General features: G+C 38.0%; 1 protein-coding gene across 1 annotated transcript in view; it reads left to right on the forward strand.

Annotated features, from left to right (window-relative positions):
- LOC126470578 (WASH complex subunit 4) overlaps window positions 1–18022 on the forward strand; it is a 197992-nt gene that overhangs the window by 154182 nt on the left and 25788 nt on the right. The window contains exons 16-17 of the mRNA XM_050098531.1: window positions 11231–11448; window positions 16778–16958. Of these exons, the coding sequence (XP_049954488.1) occupies window positions 11231–11448; window positions 16778–16958 (399 nt within the window). The remainder of the gene's footprint in view (window positions 1–11230; window positions 11449–16777; window positions 16959–18022) is intronic.

The following is an 18022-nucleotide window of genomic DNA, read 5'->3' on the forward strand; positions in this document are numbered from 1 at the left end:
ACTTCACTAATTCCCACTATATCTAACTTCAACCTATCCATTTCCCTTTTTAAATTTTCTAACCTACCTGCCCGATTAAGGGATCTGACATTCCACGCTCCGATCCGTAGAACGCCAGTTTTATTTCTCCTGATAACGACATCCTCTTGAGTGGTCCCCGCCCGGAGATCCGAATGGGGGACTATTTTACCTCCGGAATATTTTACCCAAGAGGACGCCATCATCATGTAATCATACAGTAAAGCTGCATGCCCTCGGGAAAAATTACGGCTGTAGTTCCCCTTGCTTTCAGCCGTTCGCAGTACCAGCACAGCAAGGCCGTTTTGGTTATTGTTACAAGGCCAGATCAGTCAATCATCCAGACTGTTGCCCTTGCAACTACTGAATAGGCTGCTGCCCCCCTTCAGGAACCACACGTTTGTCTGGCCTCTCAACAGATACCCCTCCATTGTGGTTGCACCTACGGTACGGCTATCTGTATCGCTGATGCACGCAAGCCTCCCCACCAACGGCAAGGTCCATGGTTCATGGTGTTAATTTTTTCATGTGAACATTTGTGGGTATGTTTTCATTTTCTTGTATTTTCCATCCTTCCCTAGATAACCTGTTGCAGTTTCTTTGGTTGGGTTTTGATAGTTTTATTCTGTAAGTTGGTGAATAACAGAACAGCATAGATCTTTGGTTATGCAGTGGAGATCACAATTGTTTGGCATTCCCAGTCACAGTATTTAATTCTTCCCCCCCCCCCCCCCCCCGCCCCCTCTCCCCCTCCAAAAAAAAAAAAAAAAAATTCTCCAGCTTCCAACTTTTTATTAGCTTCTGTTGTAGCTCAGTAAATCAGCAAAAAATTTTTGGGATCTCCTGGTGCAACGTGTTCGAGTCTGAGGAATTTCTCAACATGATTCCAAAACTCCAAATTCTACTCTGTTTCTTTTATTTCTGTGTGATTTTCTGTAATAGTTCCCCTTGTGTTTTAAAGCAGAAGACAAGCTAGAGGAAATTTCAATAGTTCAGTACTAAATAATAATAATAATAATTATTATTATTATTATTATTATTATTGTTTCTTTCTTGTCTCAGACGTTATGTCTGGTTAAAAATGGAAGGTGACGCGGACCTTGATCAAGCGTGACTTCCTTTTAACTGTACGGTATATGTTACATTGCATTTAGGAACTTTCGGGTAATTGAACAAGTGTCAATAATTACAGGTTTCTGTAGTTGTATATATAAGTTTGGATGTAGCTGTATTGCATTGATGTACTGGTGGATATTGTGTGGTATGACTCCTGTAGTTGATAGTTGTTGTTGTTGTTGTGGTCTTCAGTCCTGAGACTGGTTTGATGCAGCTCTCCATGCTACTCTATCCTGTGCAAGCTTTTTCATCTCCCAGTACCTACTGCAACCTACATCCTTCTGAATCTGCTTAGTGTATTCATCTCTTGGTCTCCCCCTACGATTTTTACCCTCCACGCTGCCCTCCAATACTAAATTTGTGATCCCTTAATGCCTCAGAACATGTCCTACCAACCGATCCCTTCTTCTGGTCAAGTTGTGCCACAAACTTCTCTTCTCCCCAATCCTATTCAATACTTCCTCATTAGTTATGTGATCTACCCATCTAATGTTCAGCATTCTTCTGTAGCACCACATTTCAAAAGCTTCTATTCTCTTCTTGTCCAAACTATTTATCGTCCATGTTTCACTTCCATACATGGCCACACTCCATACGAATACTTTCAGAAATGACTTCCTGACACTTAAATCAATACTGGATGTTAACAAATTTCTCTTCTTCAGAAACGCTTTCCTCGCCATTGCCAGCCTACATTTTATATCCTCTCTACTTCGACCATCATCAGTTATTTTGCTCCCCAAATAGCAAAACTCCTTTACTACTTTAAGTGCCTCATTTCCTAATCTAATTCCGTCAGCATCACCCGACTTAATTAGACTACACTCCATTATCCTTGTTTTGCTTTTGTTGATGTTCATCTTATATCCTCCTTTCAAGACACTGTCCATTCCATTCAACTGCTCTTCCAAGTCCTTTGCTGTCTCTGACAGAATTACAATGTCATCGGCGAACCTCAAAGTTTTTATTTCTTCTCCATGAATTTTAATACCTACGCCGAATTTTTCTTTCGTTTCCTTTACTGCTTGCTCAATATACAGATTGAACAACATCGGGGAGAGGCTACAACCCTGTCTTACTCCCTTCCCAACCACTGCTTCCCTTTCATGTCCCTCGACTCTTATAACTGCCATCTGGTTTCTGTACAAATTGTAAATAGCCTTTCGCTCCCTGTATTTTACCCCTGCCACCTTTAGAATTTGAAAGAGAGTATTCCAGTCAACATTGTCAAAAGCTTTCTCTAAGTCTACAAATGCTAGAAACGTAGGTTTGCCTTTCCTTAATCTTTCTTCTAAGATAAGTCGTAAGGTCAGTATTGCCTCACGTGTTCCAGTGTTTCTACGGAATCCAAACTGATCTTCCCCGAGGTTGGCTTCTACTAGTTTTTCCATTCGTCTGTAAAGAATTCGTGTTAGTATTTTGCAGCTGTGACTTATTAAGCTGATAGTTCGGTAATTTTCACATCTGTCAACACCTGCTTTCTTTGGGATTGGAATTATTATATTCTTCTTGAAGTCTGAGGGTATTTCGCCTGTTTCATACATCTTGCTCACCAGATGGTAGAGTTTTGTCAGGACTGGCTCTCCCACGGCCGTCAGTAGTTCCAATGGAATATTGTCTACTCCGGGGGCCTTGTTTCGACTCAGGTCTTTCAGTGCTCTGTCAAATTCTTCACGCAGTATCGTATCTCCCATTTCATCTTCATCTACATCCTCTTCCATTTCCATAATATTGTCCTCAAGTACATCGCCCTTGTATAGACCCTCTATATACTCCTTCCACCTTTCTGCTTTCCCTTCTTTGCTTAGAACTGGGTTTCCATCTGAGCTCTTGATATTCATACAAGTCGTTCTCTTATCTCCAAAGGTCTCTTTAATTTTCCTGTAGGCGGTATCTATCTTACCCCTAGTGAGATAGGCCTCTACATCCTTACATTTATCCTCTAGCCATCCCTGCTTAGCCATTTTGCACTTCCTGTCGATCTCATTTTTGAGACGTTTGTATTCCTTTTTGCCTGTTTCACTTACTGCATTTTTATATTTTCTCCTTTCATCAATTAAATTCAATATTTCTTCTGTTACCCAAGGATTTCTACTAGCCCTCGTCTTTTTACCTACTTGATCCTATGCTGCCTTCACTACTTCATCCCTCAAAGCTACCCATTCTTCTTCTACTGTATTTATTTCCCCCATTCCTGTCAATTGCTCCCTTATGCTCTCCCTGAATCTCTGTACAACCTCTGGTTCTTTTAGTTTATCCAGGTCCCATCTCCTTAAATTCCCACCTTTTTGCAGTTTCTTCAGTTTTAATCTACAGGTCATAACCAATAGATTGTGGTCAGAGTCCACATCTGCCCCTGGAAATGTCTTACAATTTAAAACCTGGTTCCTAAATCTCTGTCTTACCATTATATAATCTATCTGATACCTTCTAATATCTCCAGGGTTCTTCCATGTATACAACCTTCTTTCATGATTCTTAAACCAAGTGTTAGTTATGATTATGTTGTGCTCTGTGCAAAATTCTACCAGGCGGCTTCCTCTTTCATTTCTGTCCCCCAATCCATATTCACCTACTATGTTTCCTTCTCTCCCTTTTCCTACACTCGAATTCCAGTCACCCATGACTATTAAATTTTCGTCTCCCTTCACAATCTGAATAATTTCTTTTATTTCATCATACATTTCTTCAATTTCTTCGTCATCTGCAGAGCTAGTTGGCATATAAACTTGTACTACTGTAGTAGGTGTGGGCTTCGTATCTATCTTGGCCACAATAATGCGTTCACTATGCTGTTTGTAGTAGCTTACCCGCATTCCTATTTTCCTATTCATTATTAAACCTACTCCTGCATTACCCCTATTTGATTTTGTGTTTATAACCCTGCAGTCACCTGACCAGAAGTCTTGTTCCTACCGCCACCGAACTTCACTAATTCCCACTATATCTAACTTCAACCTATCCATTTCCCTTTTTAAATTTTCTAACCTACCTGCCCGATTAAGGGATCTGACATTCCACGCTCCGATCCGTAGAACGCCAGTTTTCTTTCTCCTGATAACAACATCCTCTTGAGTAGTCCCCGCCCGGAAATCCGAATGGGGGACTATTTTACCTCCGGAATATTTTACCCAAGAGGACGCCATCATCATGTAATCATACAGTAAAGCTGCATGCCCTCGGGAAAAATTACGGCTGTAGTTTCCCCTTGCTTTCAGCCGTTCGCAGTAACAGCACAGCAAGGCCGTTTTGGTTATTGTTACAAGGCCAGATCAGTCAATCATCCAGACTGTTGCCCTTGCAACTACTGAAAAGGCTGCTGCCCCTCTTCAGGAACCACACGTTTGTCTGGCCTCTCAACAGATACCCCTCCATTGTGGTTGCACCTACGGTACGGCTATCTGTATCGCTGAGGCACGCAAGCCTCCCCACCAACGGCAAGGTCCATGGTTCATGGGGGGGGATAGTATAATTGGTATAATGTCAACTTTATCCTGATGCCACATGTCCTTTACTTCCTCAGCCAGTTGGATGTATTTTTCAATTTTTTCTCCTGTTTTCTTTTGTATATTTGTTGTATTGGGTATGAATATTTCGATTAGTTGTGTTAATTTCTACTTTTTATTGGTGAGTATGATGTCAGGTTTGTTATGTGGTGTTGTTTTATCTGTTATAATGGTTCTGTTCCAGTATAATTTGTATTCATCGTTCTCCAGTACATTTTGTGGTGCATACTTGTATGTGGGAACATGTTGTTTTATAAGTTTATGTTGTAAGGCAAGCTGTTGATGTATTATTTTTGCTACATTGACATGTCTTCTGGGGTATTCTGTATTTGCTAGTATTGTACATCCACTTGTGATGTGATCTACTGTTTCTATTTGTTGTTTGCGAAGTCTGCATTTATCTGTTGTGGTATTGGGATCTATAATAATATGCTTGCTGTAATATCTGGTGTTTATTGTTTGATCCTGTATTGCAATCATGAATCCTTCAGTCTCACTGTATATATTGCCTTTTCTTAGCCATGTGTTGGATGCGTCTTGATCGATGTGTGGCTGTGTTAGATGATACGGGTGCTTGCCATGTAGTGTTTTCTTTTTCCAGTTTACTTTCTTCGTATCTGTTGATGTTATGTGATCTAAAGGGTTGTAGAAGTGGTCATGAAATTGCAGTGGTGTAGCCGATGTATTTATATGAGTGATTGCTTTGTGTATTTTGCTAGTTTCTGCTCGTTCTAGAAAGAATTTTCTTAAATTGTCTACCTGTCCATAACGTAGGTTTTTTATGTCAATAAATCCCCTTCCTCCTTCCTTTCTGCTTAATGTGAATCTTTCAGTTGCTGAATGTATGTGATGTATTCTATATCACTACTCCAAATGAGTAGGTCAATATTGGTATAGCATAAGTATTTATAGCTTTTGTCTTGTTTCTTGCTGTCAATTCTGTTTTCAGTATTTTTGTTAGTCTTTGTCTATATTTTTCTTTTAGTTCTTCTTTAATATTTGTATTATCTATTCCTATTTTTTGTCTGTATCCTAGATATTTATAGGCATCTGTTTTTTCCATCGGTTCTATGCAGTCGCTGTGATTATCCAATATGTAATCTTCTTGTTTAGTGTGTTTTGCCTTGACAATGCTATTTTTCTTACATTTGTCTGTTCCAAAAGCCATATTTATATCATTGCTGAATACTTCTGTTATCTCTAGTAATGGGTTGAGTTGTTGATTTGTTGCTGCCAGTAGTTTTAGATCATCCATGTATAGCCGATGTGTGATTTTGTGTGGGTATGTTCCAGTAATATTGTATCCATAATTTGTATTATTTAGCATGTTGGATAGTGGGTTCAGAGCAATGCAGAACCAGAAAGGACTTAATGAGTCTCCTTGGTATATTCCACACTTAATCTGTATTGACTGTGATGTGATATTATTTGAATTTGTTTGGATATTAAGTTTGGTTTTCCAATTTTTCATTACTATGTTTAGGAACTGTATCAATTTAGGATCTACTTTGTATATTTCAAATATTTTGTAGTAACCATGAGTTGGGGTACACTATCAAAAGCTTTTTGGTAATCAATGTATGCATAGTGTAGCGACCTTTGTTTAGTTTTAGCTTGATATGTCACCTCCGCATCTATTATCAGTTGCTCTTTACATCCTCGTGCTCCTTTGCAACAGCCTTTTTGTTCTTCATTTATAATTTTGTTCTGTGTTGTATGTGTCATTAATTTCTGTGTAATGACTCAAGTTAATATTTTATATATTGTTGGTAGGCATGTTATGGGGCGATATTTAGCTGGGTTTGCTGTGGCTGCCTGATCTTTAGGTTTCAGATGAGTTATTCCATGTGTAAATGTATCAGGGAATGTGTATGGGTCTGCAATGTAACTGTTAAATAATTTAGTTAGATGTGAATGTGTTGAGGTGAATTTCTTTAGCCAGAAATTTGCTATTTTATCTTTTCCAGGGGCGTTCCAATTGTGAGTAGAATTAATTGCTTGGGTGACTTCATGTTGCGAAATTATCTCTTCAGGCATTTGTGGTATCATCTTGTACGTATCTGTTTCTGCTTGTATCCACCGTGCCTGCCTGTTATGTTGTACCGGGTTTGACCATATGTTGCTCCAGAAGTGTTTCATGTCTGTTGTGTTTGGTGGATTGTCTATTTTAATGTGTGTGCTATCTATTGTCTGGTAAAATTTCTTTTGGTTTGTGTTGAATGTTTGGTTTTGTTTCGTTCTATTTTCACTTTTTTTGTATCTTCTAAGTCGTTTGGCCAATGCTTGTAATTTCTGCTTCTTTTCATCTAATTACTCTATCGCATCTTCTTGTGAGATTTTACGTAACCTTTTTCGTTTTTTTTTTCTGACATTTCATTTCTTATAAATTGTGTTAGCTGTCCGATGTCTGTTTTCAGTTTTTCTATTCTGATCTGTAGCCTGTGTTGCCATGCTGGTTTTGTGGGTTTCTTCTATGTGTTGGTTGGTTCTGATCTCTGCCTAGTGTGTATATTTTCTGTAGTGAGTGCTCCTATATAAACCAGTAGTTGTAACTCTTCCATAGTTGTGTTTTCATTTATTTTGTTGTGTATGATGGTGTTGATAGTTTTTATTGTTGTTTCGACTTGTGGGTTATTTGGCAGTCTATGCAAGAATGGTCTAATGTCTGTATTTGTGTCTTTGTATTCTATATATGTCAGCTGAAATTTTTCTTCTATATCTAACATGTGTGTCACTTCGTGTTCTATTTGTGCTTGTTCTAGTGGCTGTCTTAAGATTTCGTTTTCCTCTGACTGTTTAATTGGTGCGTGTTGTTCTTTGCTTGTTTGCTCTGGGATGTTTGAGTCCATTACTGTATTTTCTTCTTCTTCTGATTGCACATTATTTTGTTCCAGTATTTGTTGTACTTGTTGTTTGATGTTTTCTAATTCTGACTGGGGTATCCTGTTATTTTTGATTATTACACGGATCTGATCAGCTAGTCGTTGTTCTGTTAAAAATTTTAATTCTGGGTATCTGGTAATAAATGTTGTGTATACTTGTGATCTGTATCCAGTTGTGTTGGTTCCTAGGTTTGTAGCTTGGTAATAACAGAACATGTGGTGTCGATTAACTTCATCTGACCATCTCATCCTCTGTCTTTGTTTTCCTTGTAGGGTGGTTGCAGGAAGCATATCCTGCAAAACACCTCTATTTGGATTTGAATCATTTTCCAGTTGGCTAGCAGTGTCGTTACCATTGTGGGCGGGCATAGGGTTCAAGCGTCGTCCCCGACCATGATGGCGCTTGTCCGAGGCTTCTTTAGTTCTGTCCTGAACCAACTAATCACACTAAAAGGGAGGTTAGCCCTATTAGTGGTTTGTTCTTTTCGTCGCCTTTTACAACTGGCATAACATACCGGAGGCCTATTCTTTTCCTGGGCCTCCACGGGATTTATTATTGTTGTTATTGTTATTATTATTATTATTATTATTACTATTATTACTGCATGTGACTCATCGGCCTGGTTCAAGTCTTTTAATTATCGCCACTTAGAAAACTTGCATTTTCCTAACCTACCAGGGAAAGGAGACCAACAGTTTAATGTAAAATCCAAACTACATGTCGTTCTTCATGAATCTTAACAGCATTGAGAGGAGAAGGCTGAATTAAAGACAGTATTGAAAATGTATTGTTGAAAAGATGTAGCCAAAACCATCACTGTCACACAGTTAGCTCTGTCTTGATTTTTTTTTCTTTTTTTTACCATCTTCATTCCACTAATTTACAATAAGTGTATAAAGTTATGTAATCAATAATGTTTGAACATACTGTGCATGCTTACATGTGACTGCTTTCGAGTCCTTTATATCACGGGAAGATTGATAACATTCATTTAGTTATGCATATGTGTTCAACAAGAAAAAAAAGAAAATACATAAAAAATGGAGTTACATCCTAAATTTTACTTACAACTTTTGCAAAAAAATGAAAGAAAGAAAGAAGTATATTTACAACCAGCCTCCATTAACCATGTAGATTCCAGCTTTAAATTTATTATTAAGTGCATCACCCAGGACCTCTTTACGAGAATAGCAGCAGTTGTTGTAAAAACATTATAAATCAAGATTGAAAATCAATGTAGGCAGTAGGATAATCAGATGTTATTTCAAATTCCACTCATTGTAAAATGTGTGACTATTTCTATGATGTATGTTTTATGGGAGGTTTCATATGACTCTGCAGTTTAGGTTTCATCACTCCTTCGTTTTCATTATAATAATAGTAGTTGCATCATATTTTGTGTCCCTTTTGAGGTGTATAGGTATGGATCTGTGTGTGTGTGTTTTTTCTGTACACAGGGTGTCTCAGAAGGGAATGGTCAGTATTCAGGTATATGACAGAAATGATCATTTGAAGCAAAAATGTCAAATAAATGTGGGCTCAAAAATGCAAATGCTGTGAGCAGTTGTTTATCTTTGCTACTGTGAAACACCTCTTCCACTGAACTTGTGCACGTTGTCCTGGCAGTAAGCATTTTAGAGCCCATGTTTATTACACTTTCTTCCCCCCTCTATAGGACACCCTTCACAAAATGTAGAAAGAAAAGAGCTTGCAGAAGAAGAGGTTAGTTTCACAATATTGTAGTGCTTGTAGCTCTTGAGGTATACATTTTAGAGCCAGTGTTTACGTGAGCTTTTTTGCTTCAAATGATTATTCCTGTCATATCCCTGAATATTGACCCTACCTCCTGGGACAGCCTGTATGTACTATGTCAAAATGTCCAAGCACCCTTTGACAAGAAAACCAAGAATAGCAAAATTAGTGTCTTGCAGATACATAATTATTTTTTTACTTGGTGAAAAACATGTTGATGGTGTTGGTATTTCTCCAGCTTTTCCTCTCTAAGTGGGTAGTCAGCAGCTGAGGTGACTATGCAACTATGGAAAAGGCTATCTTCAACCACCAAGATGAAGCTGTAGACCAAGTGAAGTCCTCCATCCCTATTTGTAACAGGGCAGCTGACTGTGTTGACATCACTGTGATATGTAAGAAGCCAGGTTTGCTTCTTGATGGTTCACGAGTGCTTTATTTGGTCACAGAGCCAATGGCACATTGAATGTAGTGTTCAATAGAGGATGAAAGTGGAAGTGACAATCCAGGACAAGCTGCTTAGTCAGAAGATGATTGCTGGAAATTAGAACACTAACTTTGAAGTACATAAGGAAAGGAAGGTACAGGTTTAATGTTGTCTTAGTGATATCATTGGAGATATTGCACAAATACAAATTTGAAAAGGTATTTTCAGAAGTAGAAAAATCTAAATTTGATTGCCCATATTGGTTTTTGAATTTCGTTTCTCTCAAATATGAGTCCATAGGCTTAACCATTATGCAGCCATTGTCGGTAAGCTTCCCTGTGTTGAGCATTTGAGAACATAAGTGTGTGAACACTAAAGTAAACACTAGCTGATCCTAGCCCCACTGTCTCCTCTTCTACACTACTTCTGATCTGATAATAACAAATAACAGATCTTCCCACAATCTACTTGTGTCTGTAAATGTCTCAGCAAGAAGAGTCCTGTGCCCTCAGGCTCATCAAGCACATATAATTAAGTCATGACTAGCCATATTCCGAATGTGGAGGATAAAGGCATATGATAATCATAGAGTTAATAATAATCACATCATCATTTGCACAATTCTCTTTGCTAGGTACTGTGAGCTGCTTTCTAAAATGCAATATTTTGTATAATTCTTCTGTAATCTTGATACCTTGTGAGATCTGTATATAAAATATGTGGCTCTTTGTTTCTGCATTAGCCGCTTTTACACTGACCCTGTTACAGGACATCTCGCATATGTTAGTTTTTTTCCCTCGTTATCAGTTTCTTTTTCCACAATTACTTTAGTGAAGAAATGTGCATTTGTTGTTACTTTTTCAGTATCCAAGATAGTAGTGCAAGTATTGAACAAGTATTAAATGGAGCAGAATGGCAAACCTTCCCATTTTGAGCCTAGAGGCTCTTCAAAGGGATATTCTCTTCATGTAAATAAATGTTTGTAGTGTTTATAAGAAACAAAACATGTATGCTACCCAGCATGTTTTATACAGAGGGCTGTAACAACATGTTAAGGGAAATACTGAATATACTTGGAAATTTTAAAAAAGGAAAATAAACTGTCACAATAAATAGTTCACAGTTTATGGTTACAAGTAGTTTCATATGTTAATGTTCACAGTAGTGAAAGGACTCAGTTCTTTACATATGTTTGTATACAGTGTAAGCAGCGATTTAAATAAAATGTTGGAAGCAAAAGAAAAGCAGAAATAATATGTAAAGATTGGCAATGACTGGAAAACCCTGAGGAAAACATATAGTTTGAGTTGAAGTGATCCTGGTGGAAAGTGGAATTAATTATGCATGGAATGCTTCTCAGGCACTGTGTGTGTGTGTGTGTGTGTGTGTGTGTGTGTGTGTGTGTGTAAGAGAGAGAGAGAGAGAGAGAGAGAGAGAGAGAGAGAGATTTCATGCATATATCTCTCCTGTATTTGTGTAGAGAGACATTTTTTAATTACATTGGATATTTAAAAATCTATTTGCTCTCCAGGAAATGCTATGGGTTATGTGCAGATGATAAGATCGGGTGGACTTCATTGCTGCTCAAATGCTACAAGCTTTATACCTGATCTGGATGATGTTGTGAACTTTGAAGATCTCTGTGAAGAAGAAGGTTTGTCTCGTGAGTGCTGTGAAGCTGCTAAGAGACTTGATCAAGTTATTAGTAATTTAACAAGAAACTTTGCTGAAGGAACAGAATACTTCAAGGTTAGAACTTGATCTTCTCAAGTGACAAATTATTCTGATATAATGTAACTAAATTTGAAGATTAAGTAATTTTAAATATCTGAAATTTTTTGCCTGTCTTTGTTATACTGCTGTATGTTAAGATTGCTGAAATTGTTGGTCAGTCATGCAACCATTTGTGTATTTTTCTTTTTAAAATTCAGTCTTGATCGCTCCACGTATGCTACAAGCAAGAACATAGGTGACTGGTTTCGGTCATATCACATGACCATCATCAGACCTGTAATTTAATTTAGAAAGTAATAGAAACCTTAGTAGATTGACAGTAAAATATGACAAAATACTTATAAGGATAAAATACTATAAGACTTGTTATACCCATGGCATCCTTCGAAAATGGTAGGTGGAGCACTCTTCTCAGCTGCTGTGATGTCAACTGGTGCCAGCCAGTGACGGGCATACGCTTAAATACGAAGATGCTCCGCCTACCTCTTCTCCCCCTACCTCATGTCAACCAATCAGTATAAAACGAGTTCACATAATCGTTAAAAAAAGGTAGAATAATAACATAAAAATAGTTATGTATAAAATATTTCTTTACAACCATGGAACAACTAAAGTATTGTATAAAACATAAATTAAAAGCTTTAAAATAACTGTACAGATGATGTATACTCAATGTGCCCTCTATCTATGGTCTAAGGTGGTACTACCACAATGGTTTCGCAGTCAACGATGTTGTGAAGGACTTTGGCATTGCGGCATCATATCGATATGTGAGTTGTGACTCGACTGCAAGTATACATCTATGCTTGATTCAGTCTGTCTGTCTTATATTAAATTTATTTGTCACTGGTGATATATGTAATAATGAAATGATCAGCTGCAGAGTGCTATAATGTTACATACACTTTTTAAAATGTCATAAAACTGATTTATTAAAAATGGAGTCAGATTTCGTAATATTTCTAATTGGAAGTTTAAGATCGCGTGATAAGGTACATTCCTGCGATGGGTACAACTGGGTCCTATGATTTTCTGAACAAAAGAGTACATACGTATTCATAGAATTTTGTCAAAGGGATCATAAAAATGTTTTTCACGAAAATCCGCTGTTCATTGAGAAGCACTGATGGTTCATTTCTATAATGGGCATATATCTCGATCTCCTCCAAAATATTTAATAATAAGCCTTTATTAGCGTAACGAAGGACTTGCAAATTCTGTTGTACCATCCCTTTGGCGTGGTTATTAAAAGTTATGTGATGGCCGAAGAGTGATTTTGCTCATGCGGTACCTGATGTATGTTCTTTGTATCATATAGTAAAGCTCTGGCCTGTTTGGCCAATGTTTATTAAAATTGTTCATTTGTGTATGTTTGGTGTAGTCCTTAGTCACTTGTTTGGTAATCAGCTGAAAGTGAATTAAAGCAGGTGTGCAGTGTAGAAGCATCACTGAATTTGAAGTTTATCCTTTTCACTTGTTGCTTTAATAATATACGATAATGATGGAAACTGAAGAAATGAAACACCACTGCAGCGCTGTGGTCAACATTTATGCGGTGGTGTAATGGTCAGCATTTCTGCAAGAAGACCCGGATTCGAGTCCCAGCTGTCACACAAATTTTAATTCATTTCTTCAGCTTCCCTCATTATCGCAGATAAAGATGAGACTAAATGTCTTGCAGTTATTTTAAGCTTCATGTTATCTTCACATTTGCATAACCATCTGTACCTTTTCTTGCTCTTCATGTACCTATAATATAGCTTGTTACCATATTTTTATTGTTATTTCCTGTTACCATAATTGACAGTTCTATGTTTTCTCATGTTAGGTTGTATATGTTGGCAGAAAATGGACAAAGTACAGCAGCACTTCACAGGATGTTATGCTACATACATCCACACTGAAAAGTAGTACATTCACAAGAATGAAAAATGCTGTTTAAAAAAATCAAATTACAGCAGTGGACATAGCAGATATCACACAAGTACACTACTGGCCATTAAAATTGCTACACCAAGAAGAAATGCAGATGATAAACAGGTGTTCATTGGACAAATATATCATACTAGAACTGACATGTGACCACATTTTCACGCAATTTGGGTGCATAGATCATGAGAAATCAGTACCCAGAACAACCACCTCTGGCCGTAATAACGGCCTTGATACGCCTGGGCATTGAGTCAAACAGAGCTTGGATGGCACAGGTACAGCTGCCCATGCACCTTTAACACAGTATCACAGCTCATTAAGAGTAGTGACTGGCGTATTGTGACGAGCCAGTTGCTCGGCCACCATTGACCAGACATTTTCAATTGGTGAGAGATCTGGAGAATGTGCTGGCCAGGGCAGCAGTGGAACATTTTCTGAATCCAGAAAGTCCTGTACATGACCTGCAACATGCGGCCGTGCATTATCCTGCTGAAATGTAGGGTTTCGCAGGGATCGAATGAAGGGTAGAGCCACGGGTCGTAATACATCTAAAATGTAATGTCCACTGTTCAAAGTGCCATCAGTGCGAACAAGAGGTGACCGAGACATGTAACCAATGACACCCCATACCATCATGCCGGGTGATACCCCAGTATGGTGATTGCGAATACATGCTTCCAATGTGCGTTCACCGCGATGTCACCAAACACAGATGTGACCATCATGATGCTGTAAACAGAACCTGGATTCATCCGTAAAAATGACGTTGTGCCATTTGTGCACCCAGGTTCTTCGTTGAGTACACCATCGCAGGCGCTCCTGTCTGTGATGCAGCGTCTAGGGTAACGGCAGCCTTGGTCTCCGAGCTGATATTCCATGTTGCAGCAAATGTTGTTGAACTGTTGGTGCAGATGGTTGTTGTCTTGCAAACGTCCCCATCTGTTGACTCAGGGATTGAGACGTGGCTGCACGATCCATTACAGCCATGCGGGTAAGATTCCTGTCATCTCGACTGCTAGTGATACGAGGCCGTTGGGATCCAGCATGGCATTCCGTATTACCCTCCTGAACCCACCGATTCCATATTCTGCTAACAGTCATTGGATCTCGACCAACGCGAGCAGCAATGTCGCGATACGATAAACCGCAATCGCGATAGGCTACAATCCGACCTTTATCAAAGTTGGAAACATGATGGTACGCATTTCTCCTCCTTACACGAGGCATCACAACAACGTTTCACCAGGCAACGCCGGTCAACTGCTGTTTGTGTATGAGAAATCGGTTGGAAACTTTCCTCATGTCAGCACGTTGTAGGTGTCACCACCGGGACCAACCTTGTGTGAATGAATGCTCTGAAAAGTTAATCATTTGCATATCACAGCATCTTCTTCCTGTCGGTTAAACTTCGCATCTGTAGCACGTCATATTCGTGGTGTAGCAATTTTAGTGGCCAGTAGTGTATAAGCTGTAGCACAAAATAAATATTCGTGAATCTCTTACTACAAAATGTATGAAGCTGCAGGTACTGCTTATAGTTACAAATGTTCGTTCAGAAAGAGTTGATGTGTGTTACCTCTTTGACTTCATTGAAATGCACCTCTGGTGTAGAATCAAACTGCTGATTTACGTTTCCATCACAGGAAGAGAATACATCATCCAACTGATTACCAAATAGGCTGAGTAGTGATTCTAAATTGCCACATATAAAACTATTAAATATATGATGTAGCATTGCCTATTGATCTTCAAAGTCATTTCATTTCAGTGAAAAGTGTTGATAGACAAAATGGTCAGTGTAAGATTATTTTGCAAGTTATTGAGCTAACTTGTTCACAGTCAGTATAAACACAAGTAAATTGTACATGGCTGTAAATGAATGACTTAGTGCATTTGTGATAGTGGTGTGCAAGTAATAAGGTGGTCACTTGATGTTTTCTGTACAGAGAGAGACCTGGTATACCTTCTAATGGCAGATATGTGCTCTGTCTTTGTCCCACACCCACACACTCTAGCCATTGCTGGTCCTAGGAAATTGCAATGTTGGGGTAAGGGCCATGTTTGGTAAGTGTTTCTGCTTCTGACTTGGTCCAGGAAAATTTGTATGCTTCAAATACTGTCAGTCACTTGTTAACGCAATATTTGTGATTTCCTTATGCCACCCCCAATGTACGCTACAGTGGCTAAACACTTGTACCATACCTAAAAACACAAAAAAGTGATGCTAAATGTTCTATGCACATCTCAAAGCATGTGCAACAGACACACACTGCAGAAAGACACTGTTGACTGTTGCATCATGTGGTAACACTGTCCCTTGCTTCTACACATCACCCGTCAGGTTCTCCAGGATGGTGGTTCATGTTCTGTCAGGCCACCCTCATTTAAGTTTTTTGCAGTGTTTCTAAATTGCTTCAGGCAAATGTCAGGATGGTTCCGTCAATAAAATCTCCACTGACCCCCTCCCCCCGTCCTCTCCTCACCAAAGATGTGTGTTTATTCTCTGTATGTATGAATGATGATTTTCCTTGAATTAAGCTGACAAATCATATATCATTGAATGATGAAATCAGTTGTGCTAATACCAAAGTATTTCAGCAGTCACAAAATTCTGTAGTATATTAATATGCATTAGTTTGAAGAGAGAACAAAATTCATAACAATGTATGCAAAGAGTTTAACTACAATGTAAAATAGATTTTGACTCTGTCAAAGAACTATTTGCATTGTTGTGGGAATTAACTGTATTTTAGTTGCAGTGGGTTCTATAGCCAAAACAGGTTTTCTGAATGATAACAATGAGCTCTACTGTAGTGTACTATACTCACTTGAAAATGGCTACACAGTCAAAACTGTGTGGCAATGGCAATTCCAAAACAAAAGGATAGCGTAATGTAATAAACAACAGCCAGTATGACAGTGTACCATCATTCAGAAATTAACTATATCTGTACTGGAGTCAAACTGAGTGCAGCATATTTTTGGCAATAAAACTAATGTAGATTAGTGAGTACCAGAGTAGCAGAACAACCTCAAAAAAATCATGAGATAATACATAACAAGCATTTATCACTGGGCTGTATGTGTGATATGTGTTCGCAAGTGCCTCTGGATCTTTTGAGCATGGCAAGACTCAAAATAGTGGTTAAATAACACACCAATAACACAGTAAATTAGTGATACCTTGTAACATATGGAAAGTTCCGGTTGAGAAGTAAGAATTATTTAGGAATAAAGGAGACAACTCAGCTTGATATCCTTTTTAATGTTTGATGAAAAATTCAAAATCTTGTATCACCCAGTGTGTGTGTGTGTTTTATAGGGTGGTTTTCTATTTACCCACATTCCATTACATTTATTTTTATATAAAGTATATATTCTTATTTCTGTAATTTATTTTTTTTTTTTTTAGCTTCTGGTAGATGTGTTTGCACCTACTTTTCGGGATCCAAAAAACATTCACCTGAGGAATTTTTTTGCCATAATTCCACCACTAACCATCAACTTTATTGAACATTCCATAACATCTAAAGAGAAGATGAGTAAGAAGAACAAAGTTGGAGCAGCCTTCACTGACGATGGTTTTGCCATGGGTATGTCCTTTTAAATCCTAAAGCTTATAGTAATTACTACATTTTGTTTCCTTTCATTCTCTGTAATTACTGTGAGGTTAAAATATTGTTTTCTGAACTCTGTAATGATGCAGACATTTGACAAATACACTGTACTACAATTTCTAAGAACTTGTTGGAAGCATTTCAGATTCATCGTACAGTTATGGAATTAATCATAGTGAGTTTGCTATTTCAATAAAATCAAGCTGGCTAATTTGTGAGGGAGTGATGTACTAGGTTGTAGAATGCCAATTCTGAAGCAGTAGATGTGAAAAAAATATACCCAAAAGTGGTCCTGGAAGATATCTACCATTGCAAGATAAAATTATTTAGGTTTCTGTTTTTATGCTCAAACATGTTCCACAGCTACTGCATCATCTATGTTGGCAGCTTGTGTATTTTCAGGTCTGAAATTTTATTCAAGACTTCAGCATGCTTGAACAAAACTTAATATTAATGCATCAATGAGCATACAGCGAAGACAACCCAAGTGCATGGGAAAATATTTGAGATATGAAAACAAAAAGTGTTTCTGCCAAAGTAGTTTATCCAGCATCCAAACAATTGGGACAAGTAGCTAATTGGCTCCATAATGATTGTATATGTTCAGCCAGAGGTCAAGAATAAAATTGAGAATTTACATTGCCAGACTTTTTGGTGCAATTACTAAATAATAATAATAATAATAATAATAATAATAATAAGCGTGGAATATACCAAGGAGACTCATTAAGTCCTTTCTGGTTCTGCCTTGCTCTGAACCCACTATCCAACATGCTAAATAATACAAATTATGGATACAATATTACTGGAACATACCCACACAAAATCACACATTTGCTGTACATGGATGATCTAAAACTACTGGCAGCAACAAATCAACAACTCAACCAATTACTAAAGATAACAGAAGTATTCAGCAACGATATAAATATGGCTTTTGGAACAGACAAATGTAAGAAAAATAGCATTGTCAAGGGAAAACGCACTAAACAAGAAGATTACATATTGGATAACCACAGCAACTGCATAGAAGCGATGGA

The sequence above is a fragment of the Schistocerca serialis genome, chromosome 3, assembly GCF_023864345.2.
Source record: "Schistocerca serialis cubense isolate TAMUIC-IGC-003099 chromosome 3, iqSchSeri2.2, whole genome shotgun sequence".
Classification (NCBI taxonomy): Eukaryota; Metazoa; Arthropoda; class Insecta; order Orthoptera; family Acrididae; genus Schistocerca; species Schistocerca serialis.